At 42.0% G+C, this 19,293-nt stretch overlaps 3 protein-coding genes across 4 annotated transcripts in view; 2 read left to right on the top strand and 1 right to left on the bottom strand.

The window, feature by feature from the left end:
- Positions 1 to 1,477: 1,477 nt before the first annotated feature.
- On the top strand, positions 1,478 to 4,115 carry exosc7 (exosome component 7). The gene is made up of 8 exons (XM_031866592.1): positions 1,478 to 1,607; positions 1,753 to 1,854; positions 2,098 to 2,192; positions 2,740 to 2,905; positions 2,996 to 3,066; positions 3,195 to 3,318; positions 3,400 to 3,555; positions 3,659 to 4,115. Exons 1-8 carry the CDS (start codon positions 1,551 to 1,553, stop codon positions 3,761 to 3,763), a joined length of 876 nt encoding a protein of 291 aa, XP_031722452.1. The 5' UTR covers positions 1,478 to 1,550; the 3' UTR covers positions 3,764 to 4,115.
- Positions 4,116 to 5,345: 1,230 nt separating this feature from the next.
- Positions 5,346 to 7,120, top strand: LOC116393943 (tetranectin-like). Of its 2 annotated transcripts, none has more exons than XM_031866675.1 (3): positions 5,346 to 5,442; positions 5,654 to 5,752; positions 6,714 to 7,120. In XM_031866675.1, exons 1-3 carry the CDS (start codon positions 5,346 to 5,348, stop codon positions 7,118 to 7,120), a joined length of 603 nt encoding a protein of 200 aa, XP_031722535.1. The 2 variants fall into 2 exon arrangements, with proteins under 2 accessions (XP_031722535.1, XP_031722533.1); XM_031866673.1 differs by having other exon boundaries at positions 5,639 to 5,752.
- A 1,534-nt stretch (positions 7,121 to 8,654) lies between these two features.
- The window catches only part of cdcp1b (CUB domain containing protein 1b), a 12,445-nt gene continuing 1,806 nt past the window's right edge, over positions 8,655 to 19,293 (bottom strand). The window contains exons 3-14 of the mRNA XM_031866319.1: positions 17,672 to 17,890; positions 16,996 to 17,331; positions 16,428 to 16,643; positions 15,605 to 15,949; positions 14,702 to 14,911; positions 13,927 to 14,283; positions 13,455 to 13,814; positions 12,680 to 12,877; positions 11,960 to 12,316; positions 11,162 to 11,518; positions 10,974 to 11,055; positions 8,655 to 9,725 (exon numbers count right to left, since the gene is read on the bottom strand). Coding sequence (XP_031722179.1) covers positions 9,218 to 9,725; positions 10,974 to 11,055; positions 11,162 to 11,518; positions 11,960 to 12,316; positions 12,680 to 12,877; positions 13,455 to 13,814; positions 13,927 to 14,283; positions 14,702 to 14,911; positions 15,605 to 15,949; positions 16,428 to 16,643; positions 16,996 to 17,331; positions 17,672 to 17,890 — 3,545 coding nt within the window. The 3' untranslated portion in view covers positions 8,655 to 9,217. The remainder of the gene's footprint in view (positions 9,726 to 10,973; positions 11,056 to 11,161; positions 11,519 to 11,959; positions 12,317 to 12,679; positions 12,878 to 13,454; positions 13,815 to 13,926; positions 14,284 to 14,701; positions 14,912 to 15,604; positions 15,950 to 16,427; positions 16,644 to 16,995; positions 17,332 to 17,671; positions 17,891 to 19,293) is intronic.

The raw sequence follows: 19,293 nt of genomic DNA, 5'->3' as shown, positions 1-19,293 counted from the left end.
CACACATTAAAAGCAGTTCTGAATAGGTGGGTTTTGATTTGTGATTTGAACATGGAAAGGTCAGTGCAGTCTCGGATGTGTTTGGGGAGGGAGTTCCTGAGGGAGGGGGCAGCTATGGAGAAGGCTCTGTCACCCCATGTCCAGTGCTTGGTCCTGAGTGGAAGGGACATGAGTTTGACATCATAGGAGCGGAGCCGACGGGATGGAGTGTGGTGGTGAAGCAGGTCGGTAAGGTAGGAGGGTGCCTGATTGTGGAGGGCTATATGAGTGAGGAGAAGGACTTTGTATTGTATTAAGCTGTGAGGAGGCCCATTATTATAAAAATAAAAACTAAAAAAGATGCGTAATGATTGTATGCTGCTCTATCTGATAAATGACAATGCTATTTAGAAGGTATTTTTTCTGATTTTGGAGAAAATAAAACATATTTTGCTATAAGTAAACACAGCTGTCAATACGTAAACATTCTGGAAATAAAGAAGTTATATGTATTTTTAAATGTTCCTGTTTTTGTGATTTGTTAAAATGTGTAGCACAAATACAAATTCCTCATTGAAGAAAAGAAAATAATTAAAGCCCAAAAAAGGCAGGTGGCTCCTTGTTTCTTCCGCTTTCTTTGCAATTCTTATACGTTCTTCTACATTACAATGCGACCTGGCACTTGGTTGGCTTTGTGGCAGGCTTTTTAAACACAGTTAATACAAGAATATGCATCAAGTAAGCATACAACTGAAATAACTAGTTGTTTTAATACCATACACAGCTGAAAACCTAAAGGGCCCCTCTTCTAGACAGAGCCTCAATGAAGCAGGGAGACCCACCTTGAGGCGCTTATTGTGTCTGTTGATATTTTTCCTTTAGTGGTGTATCTTCCTACATTTTTTTTGCACTTAAGAGTTGAAAACACCTGTTGTCGGTAGCCTGTGGTCCTGGGGGCCCCAGGACAGTTGTCAGCTTTGCCTGTAGTAAGCAAGCCTAACAAATTGTCATAAATGAATTGCCACAATCTGAACGTGGGGTCTTTATTCATCCAATTTCTGTTTTATTCTCTCTAACCAAGTGTTCATTCATCATGACGAAGATTAGTTCCACTTTCTCAAAGGGCCAACTACGAAGCCCCAACTGCCATAAAGCCTGACTCAGCGGTGCTAAAAAAAAAAAAAACACACTTACAGATCTGGAATCAGTTACAGCTTCACTGCATGCATATACAAAACAATACAAACTTGTTTTAAAGACAGAAACTCTGATTTTATGAAGTTATACGACATAATGAGTTATGTTTTCCTAAATTAAGCAACACATTATCCTAAAATAGTGTATCAAAGTTGTTTATTATTATTTTTTCAGAGGCCTATCCCTCTCACGCAATAGTCACATAACTGCGCCGGTTGGGCGGGGTCCTCTAGCTTCCGGAGGTTGATTTTTGAACAAATAGCGGGACATCCGGGTGAGCAAAAGATGTGGGGCTCGTGCATGGGCTTCTACGCCGTCTTTTGATGACGTAAGAAGAAGCGCGACACACACATGCTATCAGTGCTTTTTACACTATGGCAACAGTAAAAGTTAGCGAGGCTGAAAAGGTGTACATCTTACACGGTATACGGGTAAGTTTTTCACAGCTAATATTCAGCCCTCAACCTATTTTAGTCAAGAAGATTTCGACAAATGTCAGGACGGTGATTTGTGCTCTGAAACGGCGGGAAGCTAAAGTTAGCTGCGTCTTGTTGACATGTTGATTCTTTGAATCAGGATGACTTACGAGTGGACGGAAGAGGCTGTGAGGACTACAGACACGTGGAAATAGAGACCGATGTGGTGTCCAACACGGACGGCTCCGCCAAAGTCACACTGGTAACGATATGATAAATACAGCAGAAGTCATCCACGTTGGCTCATTTTGTGTTTACGCTCTGGAACTGTTCATCTGGGCACCATCAGTCCCTTGTCAACACTTCCATTTGCACAAAACGTTACTCCCTCGAGCTATATCTATCTAATGTGTACTATCTTCATTCTGGCTTGTAATTGATCAGAACGGTTGACTGATTGATAATGTATTATTTTCTGAAGTATTCTGTTCTGTCTCTCTTTCAGGGCCACACAGCGGTTCTAGTTGGGATTAAGGCTGACATCGGTAAACCGAGGCCCATGGTGCCAAACGAAGGCTACTTGGAATTCTTTGTAGACTGGTAGGTACGGTCCATGTTGTTATGAGGAAATTATTTCATAAACAAAGGCTTATTTTTATAGATTTGGCCACCAAACAAAACAATTATGAAGACATTCTACTTACCACCTTTTAGGAGGCGATATGGATAAAACAAATGGTGTATGTAATTCTATATCATAGTATCTTTATCATTACCTGTCATGATATACAGATTTTTCTGTATATAAATAAAATAGCCACACATGGGCTATGTCTGAAACCACTTCCTATTTACATTTTTTCCTGTAACCAATTGTTAGTAGTGTTTGGATGGAGACCCTGCCACAAAGAGGTAGTGTTGTATCATCAGCTCCTCGTGAGATGAATCTCCTACACATCCCAGTGATTATGGACTCGCCAAAGAAAATATTATCATGTTACTACTATTATATCCAGAAACGTGTGGAGAACGGTAGCAGAATCAGCCAGTATTCCCACTGACTCAAGTAAGAATAAAACCTCTCTGACTGACGGATGCTACGTCACTTCACATGCTTATTGTTTCGCTTTCGCCTTCTAATCATCAGTTCGGCCAATGCAACCCCCGAGTTTGAGGGCAGAGGAGGCGAGGAGCTGGGGACGGAGCTGAGTAACACGCTCTACAAAGTCTTCAACAACAAACACAGCGTGGACCTGAAGAGCCTCTGCATCAGTGCAGGAGAACACTGCTGGGTCCTCTACGTGGATGTGCTGGTGAGTGGTCCGATGATGTCGTTCGCTTTGGCGTATGGCAATGCAACCAATGGCGATTGGCCCGGGTGACCCACTGACGTGTTTCCACAGCTCCTGCAGTGTGATGGAAACCTGTACGATGCCATCTCGGTAGCTATCAAGGCAGCTCTCTTCAACACAAAGTAAGAGAGATGTTATACTGGTCTTTAAGATCAGATTGCTAAATCCTACGCTCTCTTCCAGCTGTCATGCCTCTGATTCCTGTTCAGTAAAATGAAAGCATACAGTCTTCTGATTTCCTTACTGACAGAATTCCCAAAGTGCACATATCAGCTGACGAGGAAGGAGCGAAGGAAATTGAGCTGTCGGATGACCCGTACGATTGCATTAGAATCGATGTCGAAAACGTTCCTTGTATAGTGACGTTGTGCAAGGTACGCTCACCTGCTCATACTCAGAAGTGGAAAAAAAACAACCTTTTATCACACAAACCATGACATTGGTTTTGTTTACAGGTGGGCCACAGGCACGTAGTGGATGTGACTCTGCAGGAGAAGGCCTGCTCCGTGGCGAGCCTGATCATCTCTGTCACACACAAGGGCAAGGTCACCTGCACGAGGAAGGTGGGCGGAGGCAGCCTGGATCCAGAGAGTATCTTTGAAATGACAGAGGCGAGTCAAGTGCTTCCTCCTCGGCCATCTGGCTCCCTCCAGGTTTTTTTAATACGATTACGCTGTGCGGTAGAAAGGTACTTACGTGTTTTGTTGTCTCCAGGCAGGTAAACGGGTCGGGAAGGCCCTTCACGCTCCGCTCATGAAGCTGCTGCGCCAGGAGGAGAGTTTAGGAAAGACGCGACAGAAAGTTGGCTTCCTTGGTTAACATCAACTGCTGTAGCTACAGTTTGTTTGTACATGAATACAGAATTTTCTTATAAAACTTTAAATTTGTACGGCCTTCTTGTCTTTGTATTTAAATGTAGAAACACTGTTATATGGTGTTGCTGTTTTAACACATTTCTCCCCAAAATGTAAGATCTGGTGTAAAGATCCTGTACAGATCCATTTCATGATGAAGACAATAAAAAAATAAAAAATAAAAAAAAAAGTATGCTACGGACATTATAGAGGGGCTATATTTCACACAACATCAAGTAGGTCCATCAGATAATGTTTCTGAACAGTGTCTTTTACCAAATTTCCCCCTGGGGATGAATAAAGTATCTATCTATCTATCTATCTATCTTGCACAAATAACTTGCTAGCTTAAGTTCATGATATTCACGCCTCCATGCCAGCGATAGCTGTGGTCGGAGGCGTTATGATTTCGGGTTGTCCGTCCATTCTCGTGAATGTGATATGTCGGGGACGTCTGAAGGGAATTTCTTCAAATTAGGCACAAATGTCCAACTCTGTATCAAGGAAGAACTGATTCGATTTTGGTGGTCAACAGTCACCGTCGCCTCACAAAACACATTTTTGGCCATGACTAAAGAATTTCATATAAATGTCTAAAATGATGAAATGACAAATTTCTGTACAGACATGGATGTAAACTGCAACATGGGTGGTTAACTCAAGTTTTAAACAAAGAGGATACTATGAAAAATTAAATAAACGCACAGGGAAAGTCCAGTCTCTGCGTCCTTTTGTTTCTGCCACGTGTCGGTGTTACAGAAAGACCAGATGTGACTCTGGATCACATCCACTCTTCCCTCAGACTGTTGTAGGGTGTGTGCGCTGGCTGAGAGCGGACAGGTCCTAAACAAACGCCTATTTATGGATAGAGCTCTCGCTGCAGATTTTAAACGAGAAAACGTGTGCAGAGAAGTGTTTATGAAATGTTACAAAACTTAAAATAAGGGACAAATACCTAAAGAGGTATTTCAAATCTGCATAAGTGACTTCACAGGTTATGGTTACTGAGTTTTTCATTTCAGTGCTTTACTGCTGCCAAAAAACAAAGATTTTTCCAAATGAGGCCATGCCTAAAGACTTCCAGAACACCTTTTGGCCTGTTGTTTTCTCGTCAGGTTCAAGCTAGTCTTTTAAGCCAAGTTATTCAAGCATTTATGCAACATGTCAGTCAGGGTTTGTTTATTTCTTTTTTCATATACTTTGATGAAAGCTCCACTGGATTACGTCATAACTGCTTCACATCATCTGCCAGTCTCCACCTGCTTTCCAGACCTGGTTCTGGTTTGTACTGGCCCTCCATGTGAAGCGTTTGGGGCCAGATGAGACAGACACAGACACACATACACACCCCATTCTTTAAGGCTCCTGAGGTCAGATTGTTTTTCCTGCAAATGGCAGTTTTGGACTTCAGTATTTTTCCTTGTACGGAGAGATGAGAGAGGGGGGGAGAGAGAGAGAGAGAGAGAGAGAGAGAGAGAGAGAGAGAGAGAGAGGAGGATAAATTGCAAGCGTAGCCGTTGGAGCAGCCTCATTCAACAGGTCTCAGCATGGAGTTCAAAGCCGTGTGTGTGCTTCTGGGAGTACTGCTACTGGTGAGCTGCTCATGTCAGCAGACTCCAGCGAAGAAGAAGCCAGCGAAAAAAGGTAGACAGAAAACATTTGGTTCACCACAATCTGCGGGGAGGATTATTTGAATATCATATTTGTTATGATATCTTTGAGATCCCTCTGTCAAATATAATTGTCTAATTTCCCTTAAACCTTATGATGAAATGCTCAAATCACCTTGACAAGAGATGATTCAAATCCAAATGTCTGATTTTGATTTTTCTCATGTCTCTGGTGTTGGAATCAGACACAGCAAAGGATGCTGCCATCGAGGAGCTACAGAAACAGGTCAACGACATCGTCCACGAGCTGAACATACTGAAGGAACAACAAGCCCTGCAGACAGGTAACAGCTGGATCATAAGTTTGATCTTGTTCACATTAATAAAGGAGTACAAATAATTCCACTAATAATGGCTTCATTCACCCAAAAGTGCCCTAACACCAGGACTTGATGGAGTCTGCGTACAGACAAAGCTTTAGGCAAAAGGAGCAGCTGCTTAAGCCCCAGGTATACTGTACCTTCCAAAGACAAAATTACAAAAAGCTTTACAATCAAACAAGGAATACAAAGTAAATAAAACCGGAAGCCTAAAAGAAGAAAACAAGATCAAATTATTATAAACAATTATGAAAAAAACCATCAGATAAGACAAAGCCACAAGAATAAAAATGAGTTTGAACAAGAGATTTAAAAGAGCGTGCTGAGTTTGGATTCTCACAACTGAGAGGCTCAAAGGTCACCCTAGGAGACATGGCACGATTTTGGAGAATTTAATTGTTAACTTGAATCAAATTACCAACACACAGAAAGACTGTTGCCAGGCTCTTCACCACTTTTACTTGCTGAGGTGTTCTTGAGCAAAATTAACTCTTTGGACATGCAATTCTACTTTATGATCACCAGAGTAGGAGGACAAGCAGTCATTGGTATCACACTAATTGGATTACAACGTGAGCATTTTAAGGGATTTGCTGTTTGGATTTATTGACGGCATGACATGAGCTACATTGTTCAGCGTGAAAAATATGTAGGCTACTCAAGTTCAAGTGGACAACCTGAGGTTTGCTTCTGCTAAAAAATGAGTTCAGATGGGCTACATGTGTAGTCTTTGGAACTAGTTTGAACCTGGAGGGCACATGGCAAACCCCAAAAATGATATCCGGTTGTTCCTGCAAATCCTAAAATGTTTTTCTGTCATGTTGATCATGTCTCCAAAACTACCACAGGACTGCTTTTATTATTACCAAAGGGCAGGATGCCTGTAAACTAACCACATCTGCTCCCTTTTGTTGTTCCTCTTCAGTCTGTTTGAAAGGCATACAGATCCATAACAAGTGTTTCTTGGCCGACACTGTGAGAAAACGCTATCACACTGCCAGCGAGGACTGCAACGCCATGGGTGGTGTCCTCGGCACGCCCACCTCCAGCGAGGAGAACGACCAGCTCAGAGACTACGTCCGCCAGAGCATCGGCCCGGACGAGCAGGTCTGGCTGGGCGTCAACGACATGGCGACCGAGGGCACCTGGGTGGACCAGAACGGCTTCAGCATCACATTCAAAAACTGGGACACGTCCAACTACCGGTCCCCTCAGCCGGACGGAGGCCAGGCCCACAACTGCGGCGTCCTGTCCGGGGCCTCCCGTGGGAAGTGGTTCGACGAGAACTGTCGCGAGGAGAAGCCGTCCGTCTGCCAGTTCAACATCGTCTGATCGCATGCATCTCGTCATAGAGTTTGCAGGGTTATAGCCGCTTTCAGTGTACGTATTGCTGCAACGCCAGTCTGCCTGCTGCTCCAAATCAAGCTTTAAAGCAGTGGTTCTCCGCTGCTTTCGCATCAGGACTGAATTCTAATTTAGAAGTTAGCCGCATGACACATGCGGGTTATTTTTGAGTAAAGTGATCTGGTCTGAGTCATTCGAAGCGACCCTCGTGGTCACAATAAAACTAGGATTAACACAGATCAGGAATTAACTACAGATTTTTGTACAGCTTGTTCTATTGTTTTCCCCCCAATCACTTTAAGACATTTATATTGGATGTTCATAATTCACAATACCAGTACTCCTGCAATAAAAGATGTGTGGGTGCTGGCACCTTTCACAAATGTAAAAACTGGGTGTAACTTTCTATTGTTTCCACACATCTTTGTTGTGATTCACTGGTTGAGAACCACTAGTTTAAACCCAGACATCCCTTTACCAATACTATATTTTAATGACAAATCAATGGAGCGAGAACTAGAAGAGATATTTCATGAACATGTAACAACTCAATCTTCAGCCGCATTCTTTTAAGAAATTATTTTCGTTTACTAGCCTTGTAGTCTCCTTCAATGTCTATAGCCTGAAAAATGAACATCAATAAACTATGAAAACCCATTCCTCTTGTCATGTTCTTCAAGGAAAAGTTTGGGGAAATATGCTTATCAGCTTTCCTGTCGAGCGTTAGATAAGATTGATACCACACGTTTACAAGGGGTATCAATCTTCTTGTCTGACTCTCAGCAAGAAAGTGCGTGCTTCACAAAAAGTCCAACACTATTCCCGAAAGTCAAACGGCTCCAAACTGAAAGAGAAAAACAGAAATGCAGACTTTAAGATTCGACATCTGCAGTTGCAAGAAATGTGGCGCAACTCTGTAATCCTGACTTCCGCATTTGTTGTTTCCAGTAAAAAACACTTCTCCATGATGAACATTGGCTGCACTGTTTTCTGAATTCTTTTCCACTCTCTCCTTCACTTCACTTCAGCTCCTGTGGTTGAAATTGGTTTCCGCATCCAGAATGCAAAAGGTGACTGTTTCAGCATGAGAGGGGGAAATTATGTGTGATGGCATTTAGCACTTTAAGAAGTGAACATTTTCCCCACCAGACCATTTTCCTAGAATTTATTGCAAAAACAAAATTTGTATTTACAGGTAAAGAAAACACAAATCTCTTTAAAAACAAGTAAACAATATAAAAACACTTAAAACATGGACCAGAGGACCACTTTTTCATAGTCCCTGCTCCTGAATCCTTGCCACATGGGCAGAGATTAAATAAAAGCACAAACAAATAGAACATTAAAGGAATAGTTCGGTATTTTTTTGTTTTGTTGTTGCCTTCTCGCTGAGAATAAGACGAGAAGATTGATACTCATGTTTGTACAGTAAGATACAGCCAGCTCACTAATAATTAATATAATAAATCTTGTTTTTTTTAAATAGGTTTAAGTCCGTATGAGATTTAGAGGTGCTGGTCGGTGGATTTTTTTTACCTTTAGACAGAGCCAGCTAGCTGTTTCCCCTCGTTTTTAGTCTTTATGCTAAGCTAACATGCAACTTCTTATTTCGAATACAAAAAGGTGAGAATGGAATCAATCTTCTCATCTAACTCTAGGCAAGAAAGTGAAAAGGCATTTCCCAAACTTCCTTTAAAAGAGCAGTGTGTAGGATTTGGCGTCATCTAGCGGTGAGGCTGCAGAATGAAACCTCCCCTTGTGTGCCAAGCGTGTAAGAGATTCTTATTTTCAGGGGACAATACAATTAAAGAAAACATACTTATTAATATTCAATTCAATTTCTGACAATAGAGCCCCCCCGAATGCTTCACACGGTTCCTTTAAAGAAAAAGGATCATAGCTTGGACTCTTGAGTTTTAGTTCAGACAAAGACAACGCACACATCACATTCAGGAGCTCATCGATCTCAGATTCCCTGAGTGCGATCGAGGCACAGAAGTTCACATCAGTATCGTCCGGAGATCTTCGGCGCTGTAGAGAGAATTTAGTAACAGCGGCCCATTGTGCAGCTACAGTCCTGACACACTACAAGGAGTCCTCCAGTATAGTAGGCGACTGTGGCTCCATATCAACACCAGAGAGCCGGATCGTGTTCATATCTCCTGTGCTCTTGAACGTGTACAGGGCATTGTCCAACATCCTGCGGTCCTGGAAGCCGAGGCTGTCCTGCCGGTCGATGGGAGTGCGCGGACGGGGCGGGAGGAAAGACTCGGACGGGTCCAGGAACATCTTGAACCCGTCCAGCTCAGGCTCATAGTCCGGTTCTTTGATTACAGGCAGCCCTGGATCAGTGGGGCCTGTAAATGTATTGTAAGTGTCGACCGGCCCGCCGGTGAAGTGGTCCGGCATACTGTCGGCGTAGCTGGAGTCAGCCAGCAGGTGGCCGTAAACCCTCGCCTCATCTATGGAGTCGTAGACGTGGGAATCGTTATCAGACCGGATTTTGCTGAAGTGCGCGTCACTTGGGCGGAAGATGTTCCCTTTGCCAATGTAGATGGATGCCTCCTTGGCCATTTTGTCCCTTTTCTTTTTCCTGTTTGAGAAGATGAAGGCAGACCACAAAAAACAAAAGCTGCCAGTTAGAGACCGATCTTACAGAATATAGACAAATAAATATCACTAAGCCAGTTCAAAAACATGTGTGGTATAGAGTCTCAAAACTGAAAAAAACAGTCAAAAACCTAATGGGTCAAAAATAAACATCAATTAATAATATTGTTAGTAAGAATAATAAAGTGTAAATACAGATTTATACTTTTCCTTTAACCTTAAACCAGTTAGTGGTAAAACTAACTTTTTATTGTTTATAGGTTACTCCTCAATTTAAATTTCCCTTTGAAAATGTTCAGCTCTTTAGTTTTCCAGTCTTTTTTTAGGCTTGACAAACATTGTATAATTTATCTGTTATCTAATTAACAATATTATTTTATATTCAATTCAATTCTCAGCTGGTCTGATAATCATTTTGTCAGTTTCAACACTCCGATACTAAAGAGACAATTTAGGAGTAAGAAAAGTTATTTGCTGACAGAATAAAATACATTTAACAAGTGTCTCACTTAAAGGAATACTCAAACTCAACATTTAATATATTGCACAGTCCTTAAAAACAAACTAACATCTTCACAGCAACATGTGGGGCCACTGTGGCTAAGTGGAGAGCAGGGCCGTCCTTCAATTAGAACATCGGCGGTTCGATCCCCGGCTCCGCTAGTCGCATGTTGATGTGTCCTCGAGCCACTTAACCCCAAAAATTGCTCCCGTAGCTGCGCCTACGGTGTGTGAATATGATAGCATCTGATTTGTTTGTCACTTTGGATGAAAGCATCTGCTAAATGACTGTAAACATTTGTGATTGTTTTCTTATTAAGTTGATTACATTTGTGAAAAACCTTTAATATCCAGTGGGAAACACCATGTGAAATAAACAATTACAAATATTTGTAGCAGATAAATGTACAAATACGGATGGATTAGAGGAAACTGGCTGAACTGGAAACAAAAGAAAATCAAACGTGGAGCGGGGGGGGAATTCTGCCACTGTGTCAGAGAAAAAAACGGATAATTTGATCCCACAATGACAAGTGCAGACGAGATGCACAGGAAGTGATTGCAAACTGAATCAGTGCCACCTTTATTCTTGTTGTTTGTAATATTTGTGTAACTTCCGATCAAGAAAGTTAAAGTGTAGGATTGTGACTTTTAATATTTCACCGAAGTTCCAAAGGTTTGATAAATACCGACCCAGATGTTGACAAAGTTCTGCTGCAGGTGTACTCACTTTATGATGAAGCACACAACAGCCAGCACTGTGAGCAACAACAAAAGAGCTCCTGCTAACCCGAGGAGGATGGGCAGGAGATCTGTGGAAGAAAAAAGAAGACGTGGTAGAGCTAAGTCCTTTGCGTTAGTTATTTAAGGTATTGTTTGTTTGTTCGTACAAGGCCTAAATTAGTCCTGCTTGCTTACAGCTCTTCTTCTGCAGAACGATGTTGGTCAGTGCACTAAAGCCTCTCTCCTCTGGTATACAGTTGGACATGTTGAGATAAAAACTACGTGGCACTGTCAACTTGTCCTCCGACTGCTCGTCCTCCCTGCGGCTCATCATCTCCTCCTCGTCCCCCAGCATCTTCACCGTGATGGAGGTGTGCCTGTCCTTGCATTTGGGTTGGCTGACGTTGACAAAGTGCACATGCGCCTCGTACTGGCTCGGAACAGTGACGATCCAGGATACGGTGGACGAAGGCCTCATACCCAGAGGCCAGTTGGGGGTTGCCAGCAGGTTCGGAGACGACGCCACTGGGCTGACTCTGTTAATAATGGTCTCTAAAAATAAAAAAAAGGGATGGAAGTAATGCCGAGTGTCAGTACTGTATCTTCCAGCATTTGTGGTACAATAGTGCCCCTGTGTGAAATTCAAAAGTAAAATGAATGTGCTCTATTTGACCACGTTTACAGAAGAGAATCAAAACATACAGCAACATGACAAATGTGAGGAGGATACAGATACAGATGTTCTTACCATGGCTGCAACAAGCAATTGTTTTCATAGTTTATTAATCAAATCTTATGGTATAAAAAGAAAAAAATCTGAACTTTCTAATTAAAACCACAAAAGGGCCATTATAATAGAGCTGAAAACAATTACAAATACCGAACATTCAAGTACTGGTTAAAATATTATTGGGTTTTGGATTGTTGGTCAAGAAAATAATCATCAAATTAAAATGATCAATAGCTGCAGCCCGCAGCATATCCATGTTTTACCTGTGATCTCTTGACTGACGCCGACGTTGAGGAAAGGCTTCCTGATCTTGCTGAAGTCCGGGACTGTGGCTGTGACGGAGACGTTGGCATGCACCTGAACTTTCTGGATCATTCCGTTGAAGCAGAAATCTCCAACAGGAAACCCGTCGCCCTCTGCCACATGCAGAGAGAGGGACTGATTACACTCCTGGCCGGGCAGGGACTGTTTGAGACTCCCTGTGGGAGACACCAGGTCCACGGTGCTGTCCTGAGGGATTCTGAGGTGCCAGGTGAAGCTGTGGAGGGGCATCGGTAGACAGGAGACCAGTTTGGGCACAGTGAGCTGAGTCGCAGAGCAGGACGTCCTGTTTTGGCACTCTGATATGAAAAAAAAGGCACGAAATGAGAATATGAAGTTTCCAACTAAAGGATCAGCCAGCAACAAATACAAAGGTAACTTGTTGCCTTTGGACAGAGCCAAGCTAGCGGTTTCCCCTTGTTTCCAGTCTTTATGCTAAGCTAAGCTAACTGTCTACAGACAATCTTCTCATCCAACTCTCGGCAAGAAAGCCGATAGCGTATTTCCAAAATGATTTAACAAACTACTCCTTTAAGACTGAAATAGACTTTGTACTTTGACTTTAATATTTCTTTAACCAGGAAACTGTGATGGACTGACTTCAAAATATAAAACACAAAGCCACAAACATTTCATGGACATGCAAAATAAATTCATCTTACCAATAACTTTACTGGCAGTCAGGCGCACATCTTCATTTGGACAGTCGAGGAAGGACAGGCTGGCCTGTGTGCCAGCAGCCACGCTGATCTTCTTTTCAATCTTAGAGTTAACGCTCATCTCACAGAAGGGTTCAGAACCCACTCTCTCTATCTGCAGCGACAGTCCTTTGTGTTCATTAAGATCCACCGTACATAGGACTACGAGAGAAATACAACATAGAAAGATTTTAGTGATCAGGAAAAACTGTGGCATTTCGTTTTGTCTAATTTCTGCATTTAATACTCACAGTATTATGACATAACTTTGCAGAACCACATCACAGTCCGATGGACAAGCAACAAATCTGAGCCAAATTTAGATCTACAAGTCCAAAATGATGGGGTTTTTTTCGGGGTAAATTCATGCACGTTTGGACTCACATAGCCTCGGTTTGTGCCTCATGTATTACCAGTGCATTAAAGTCGCAGTGATAACCTTTAGATTATTCCAAAAACATATACCGCCTTAAAAAAACAACAACAGAAAGTCATTAAACTAAGCTTCCTAAAATTATCAGACTTTTCTCATCATCTGGACGAAAAAATATTCAGTCTGCTGCATGAAAATAATGGATTTGTTTTTTTTTTTTAAATACGGTTTCTGAAGCAGCTGGAAAATAACATTTGTCACTTTCATTGACTACGCAAGCAAATTGGTTTCTCTGAGTCACCTGGTTACTTGAGTGCATGTACTCCATAACATCAGACTCTCAGATGTCAAGTTTTAACACTGTACCTGGATGCCCACTCCTCATTACAGAGACTCTGTAGTTCAAGGTGAGACCCTGTAGCGTCCTGTTGGTTTCACAATTCCTCAGCACCATGTTGAAGTTGCCCTGCCCATGCTGCGGCTGAGAATCCGTCAGAGTCAGCTTGTTCACCTTCTTGTTCCCTTTCTGGTACTCCACCTGCACCTCATTGCTGAGGCACTCTGGAGCTGTGTGATCGCGAAAATGCACCGTGTAGTTATGCATGCCGGGCACCGTGAAGTCCCACTGCATCTGCTGGTTGTCAGGGAAATCGGCGGGATAGTTGGCTGTGATGAAGTCTGTGTCGGACACGCCTCGTGGTAGGTTGACTTTCAGTATGGCAACCACTGAGGAGAAACACGTAGTATTGTGAAGCAGAAGATGTCTTGTTACACTATGTTCAATGTCTTCTAATCATGACACAGAAAACCCCCCAAAACAACATATTTTCTAACTTACTGCTGGTCTCGGGTCCAACCTTGAGTTTGAAGTCAACGGGATCCAGCTTCCTGTCGCCAGGTACCTGCAGAGCTATTCGGCCCCTGTAGCGAGCCAGGATGGTGGTCACAGTTCCCCCTTTGCAAAAGGTACCAATGATTGCTGGCCCCGTGCGCAGATAGGCAATAATGGAGTACGTGTGCTCATCTGGACAGGTCTCCTCGTCAGGAATCTGTCGCATTCCCGGTTCTGGGAAGTCCAGTTGGAAAGCCCGAGTGGCGACAACTTTCAGATCCCAGGTGAAGGTCCGGTTGAAGTCTGGGAACAGTAAGGACTCGGCCTGAACGATGTTTCCAGAGCAGGAGACCTCTGTGCAGTCTGGGATTTGTGGACAAGAGCATGTAAGCGATGGCGATTTAGTTTTTCCAAAAGAGGTTCGTGTTGACAAGGATATAAACAACTGCATCGTTAAAGCATAAAAACAAGTCAAAAGAATTAAGATGAATTATCTGAAGCAGGAAATAATGTGCTGTAGAAGAGTATTCTCAAATCTACAATAAGAAAGAGCATCAATGCGTTTCTTTTAAACTGCAATACCGTCTGATATGGACCCTGTGCTTAATGTCCTACTTCCATTCAGACAAAATAAAATTGTTGTCTTTCGTGAACAATATAGGTGAAATTAGAAACAAACTGACTCAAGTTGGGTGGGATTTAGAGTTAGTTGGAGTTGTGAAAAATGAATTTAACTTAAAGAAAACATCAATACCACATGCTTATTTTTTGATCTTCATACCAATTTCTCTGTTGATCTCCACAGTGAAAACATCCTGAGGTTGAGGACAGGTGAACTCTACTGAGGTGTTGCTATTCAGGGTGAGATGTGTTGGTTTGCATATCTGATCGGGCTCCTTGTTCATACACACACTGCAGTCCGGCTCGCTGGTCTCCCTGCTGATGGCAATGATGGTGTCCGGATCGGGCATCACGGACATCATTCTGCCACCTACAGAAAAAAGAAAAGTGTTAAAATAAGACATTGATCAAATCAAAAGTAATTTCCACATGAAATGTAGTCCACGCAGTCATGTCCCCCTGAGGATGAATTGTAATGACGTTGGTGATCTTGTACCATTTGTTTATGAGTATACACCTGCTAAAAACAGGATAAACTAAGATGGTAAACATTATACCTGCTCAATATTAGCATGCCAACGTTGTCATTGGGAGCAAACTGAGTATTTAGCTCAATCCGTTTTTAGCATGGCTGTGGACTCGTCTTGTTTTGGAAATGTATGTAATTTTACTCTAAAAAAAATACTATTTGCAGAGCATTATCTATATTATTTATGCTTTTAACATGATTTTCATAAGAAATAGCCTTTCATTGTGTTAGAGTGCCTTTCTGACATATGGCACCAGATGAAAGCTAGCTTACTATGCTAGCTCTAGCCTATTCACAGTTCTTGTTATCTGTTGATCAATGATCGTTCCAGTCAAATACAGTAAAACTAAAACCAAAAGCTTTCGTCACCCAACTGTGCCCATAGAAAGAAGTTTACACAAATATGAAAAGTTGTTTCAAGAACATAGCATCAGTTCTTTTGTACATGTCTGATATATTGTATGTATTGTTCTGTAAATAAATCGCTACTTGTTTTCCCCTCTCGTGTAAACAAACTGAAGGACGGACACTTGCCTCTCCGTGCTGCTTTGACAGTGAATGAGTCCACTTCACTTCCTTTGGGCACCTCAGCGGACACAGTCGTCGCTCCGGGCAGATCCAAATGATGAGACACCGTCCCACCCTTACAGTAGCTGGTCGTTTTAATATTTCCTTCACTTTTAGTTGTGCTCACAGAGTACTGGTGTCCATCCTGGCACTTTTCTGCTCCAGACATCTCCTTTAATCCACCAGGGAAGTCCAGAGTTAATACAGTCCTCTGTGGTACACTAATGTCCCATGTTACGGATCTTTTGAAGTCCTTGAAGTAGTCTGGATCAATTCTTCCTGTAGCAGGAGTGCAGGAGCTCTGGGTGCATTCTGCGTGACAAAAAGTTAAAATATTTGAATTTTACACAGTTAAACTGGCTTTTTGTGTGTGTGTGTGTGACTTTTTGAGTCAAAAGACCAATCTGAATTTATATTTACCTATTAAAAGAGTAAAAAAAATGCTCTCAATCATGGTGGCTTTTTTAAAATAAAGAAATGAATAACGGATTGTGGAAATGTAAAAATAATTTACTCATTTACCAACATTAATTTTGCATTTAACTTGTGTTTTCATTATAGCTTCTATTCATGTAATATTTTATCTATTAAGTAAAATATTTATCAAATTATTTCTGTATGTATTTCAGCATTTATTTAAGCCTTTATATTTAAACAAATTAGTGGTGATTAAGTAATTTTTGTTTTCCACATGTGAGAATTTGATATGAGGTGAATAAAAAGATTACCAATCCCAAATTCTGCTTTGTGACTGAAGTAAATGTGGACACGAAGCATCCACAGCTCTCACCTATTTTCTTCTTCATCGTCACGCTGTACACATCCTGAGGATTCAGGCAGCTGAACTCCAGCGAGAGATTTTCAACGTTCGTCAGTGTCTTTTCTGTGGGGCTACAGTCGCGAGCGGAGCCATCAACAGAGCAAACTTCACATTCTGGCTCCTCGGGATCCCGGCTGACGACCACAGTCGTGCTTGAATCGACGGTTACAACCATTGGTGGGCCCTCTAAAGTGGGGTAAAAGGAGAGAGATGGATACCGGGATTGGGTTACACCAGCTATTTGTAAATCCATCACTATGTTCTATTCAGTTTCAGTAATATTCAGGCAGTTTAGAATGAGAGGGAAATAATTAATTTGCCATTTTTCACGTAGTATAATGAACAATGTCAGTTTAGGGTTATTGCCTAATCTCATTGGTCTACTTGTGCCAAGTGCAAATGAATTATACTTTGTGCACGGACCGTGTATATATGTAGTATGAAAGAATGAGCTTGTGTGAGGCAACCTGTTGAAATGTAGAGATATTTAGTTAAAATATCCAGAAAATAGAGTTTGTATTCAGTAATTTGTTCTTACTCAGAGGACCAGCTGAGGTCTGGAACAACACCGATTCGAAGTTTGGTTTAACTTGCAGAGACACAACAGCTCCATTGGGCGCTTCTAATCGCGTCTCAGAACCACCTCGACAATACTGAGTCTGGTCCTTGGTACTCGTCTTGGATGTGGTCAGCGAATACTGAGATCCATCAGGGCACGGTTGTGACGTCTCCATCAGCCCATCTCCAAGGATGTCCAGACCCACGAGCGTGTTCTCCGGTGCCTTCAGCTCCCAGGTGAAGGTTCGGCTGAACTCTGTGAGGATGGAGGGTCGAGTTTCTACCGTTGTCGGGCTGCAGGCGTCCTTCGTGCACTCTGGAGTAAAATTAAAAGCACGAAAAGTTGCTCAGATGGTTTAAGAATTTCAGCACTTTAGGAAGGTGCATGTGTAAGTCCATTAATTATGTTGTGAATTCATCAGATTTCCCTTAAGTCGTTTTTAGTGAATTGTAGCACCCCAACAACACGCACCATATCAAAAGGTATCATGTGAGGTTGGACAAGAATGATGCAGATGTTTGGGTTCTTATCTCAAGGTAGCTAACACGAAGGTTGACCCCTTTGTCATTAAATGCACTAATGCCTTTGAAAGGCATCTTCCCATGGTCCTGATTGGTTCGCAAACAATTCCTGAAATGATGCCACGTAAACTCACCAATGGTCCGAGCGATCGTCACAGTGAAAGCCTCTATCGGCTGGGAGCAGTTGAACAGCAGTTTGACCTCCTCCTCAGGTACCAGATGCAGAGAGGGGTGGCAGGATATCAGTGTGTCATTCACCCCGCTGACTGTGCAAACAGCACATTGATCCAACAGCAGTGTGGAGATCGTCACCATTGAGCCGTTGTCCGGTCGGACCACCGTCTGTAGGCATTCTGAGGGAACAGATCACAGGGAGTTAGCTGCAAATATCCCAAAGATGCTGTAAACTGTGATCAGTAATCAAAAGATGTGACCTTTTGTTAGGTTGAGGAGAAATGATGACATGGAAACAATGCCAACTGAGTTGCATTAATGCCAATATGGTTTTGTTTCGACTGGACATCAGCTGATTGACAGCATGCTGGGACGCATTTTGACTTGGATATCGCACAAAAACACCTTAACAGGCAACTTTCTCATAAACAATATGCTTCATATTAGCTGTATGATCATCAAAACTAGAGCTGAAAGTCAGCTACTTTGATAACTGATTCATCATTTAAAAGTCATGAAAGTAATTCTTAGCTATGCTAGCGGTATATATTGCAACAACTGTTGAATTGATTGCTATGAAATTAAGTATTATAATAATAATAATAATAATAATAATAATAATAATACATTTTATTTATATAGCGCTTTTCATAAAACTCAAAGACACTTTACATTAAAATCATCAAATATAAAAGCAATACACTAAAAACATAAAATACAGTGGAAGAGACAGGAGGTTGGCATCAGAGGAGCGGAGCCGACGGGATGGAGTGTGGTGGTGAAGCAGGTCGGTGAGAGTATATGCATTCATGTTCCCCAGAGGATGAATCCTACTGACTTTGGGGACCCCCCCTGATTATTGCTTAAAAAGGTTCCTTACTGAGTGAAAGGACCAGGAAGTATCCAAGTGGCAGCCATGATAAGAGCTGGTCGAATACTCTAAATGCTAAGGAAAGGTGCTTCAATGCTTCCTTTCTTATCTCCTATAGCATAGGGTACACTTGACCATCCAGGAAAGGTGATTATGCCGTCCCACAATTCTTTACGGCAGCAACATTTAATGAGACACAATTTGGCCGTCAATACTGTTTGGACTGTTGGTCGACAAAACTAGGGGTCACCTTGGAAAACAGTGGAGGACACTTTTCACTATTTTCTAACATTTAGGATTAGATAGGAACGATGAGGAGGAAGGAATCAGATGAGTGGACATTAGGTGAACAGAACACTGTCCAGCTCTCCTGTACAACAATGTATGGAACAAATGAATCACCTGGGTAATATTTAGGCTACAAAAGGAACAAAACACACGCACACAAATGGTCACAGTTTGCTGTTGACCCTTGAGCAAACAGAGTGGTGTCAGGCACACCTATCCCCATGTTGTGTGGTGCCAGACCAAAGCAAAATTAATTGACTTGACATTATCATGAGTCATCTGAGTGCTGAGTAAAGAGAGAAACTCAAGGTGAACCTGTTTTTAAAAAGCTGTTTCTGTGATATATGACTCTTATGTGGCAAAAGCAAACATCTCCCTTTTTGTTTGTTTTAAATCTCAAATATTGATGATTAAAAAAAAAAA

This window comes from Anarrhichthys ocellatus, unplaced genomic scaffold, assembly GCF_004355925.1.
Source record: "Anarrhichthys ocellatus isolate YVR2014 unplaced genomic scaffold, GSC_Weel_1.0 scaffold35, whole genome shotgun sequence".
Classification (NCBI taxonomy): Eukaryota; Metazoa; Chordata; class Actinopteri; order Perciformes; family Anarhichadidae; genus Anarrhichthys; species Anarrhichthys ocellatus.
Note: the sequence above shows the minus strand (reverse complement) of the source record. Positions and strands in the feature narration are given on the sequence as shown.

What these genes read in the sequence shown, in the direction of transcription:
- LOC116393943 (XM_031866673.1), top strand. Translation starts at nt 5,346, where the DNA reads ATGGAGTTCAAAGCCGTGTGTGTGCTTCTGGGAGTACTGCTACTGGTG. An exon ending in GAAGAAGCCAGCGAAAAAAG is followed by an intron (nt 5,443 to 5,638) that starts GTAGACAGAAAA and finishes TTCTCATGTCTC; the next exon opens with TGGTGTTGGAATCAGACACA. An exon ending in ACAACAAGCCCTGCAGACAG is followed by an intron (nt 5,753 to 6,713) that starts GTAACAGCTGGA and finishes GTTCCTCTTCAG; the next exon opens with TCTGTTTGAAAGGCATACAG.
- exosc7 (XM_031866592.1), top strand. Translation starts at nt 1,551, where the DNA reads ATGGCAACAGTAAAAGTTAGCGAGGCTGAAAAGGTGTACATCTTACAC. An exon ending in ACATCTTACACGGTATACGG is followed by an intron (nt 1,608 to 1,752) that starts GTAAGTTTTTCA and finishes TCTTTGAATCAG; the next exon opens with GATGACTTACGAGTGGACGG. An exon ending in GTATCTTTGAAATGACAGAG is followed by an intron (nt 3,556 to 3,658) that starts GCGAGTCAAGTG and finishes TGTTGTCTCCAG; the next exon opens with GCAGGTAAACGGGTCGGGAA.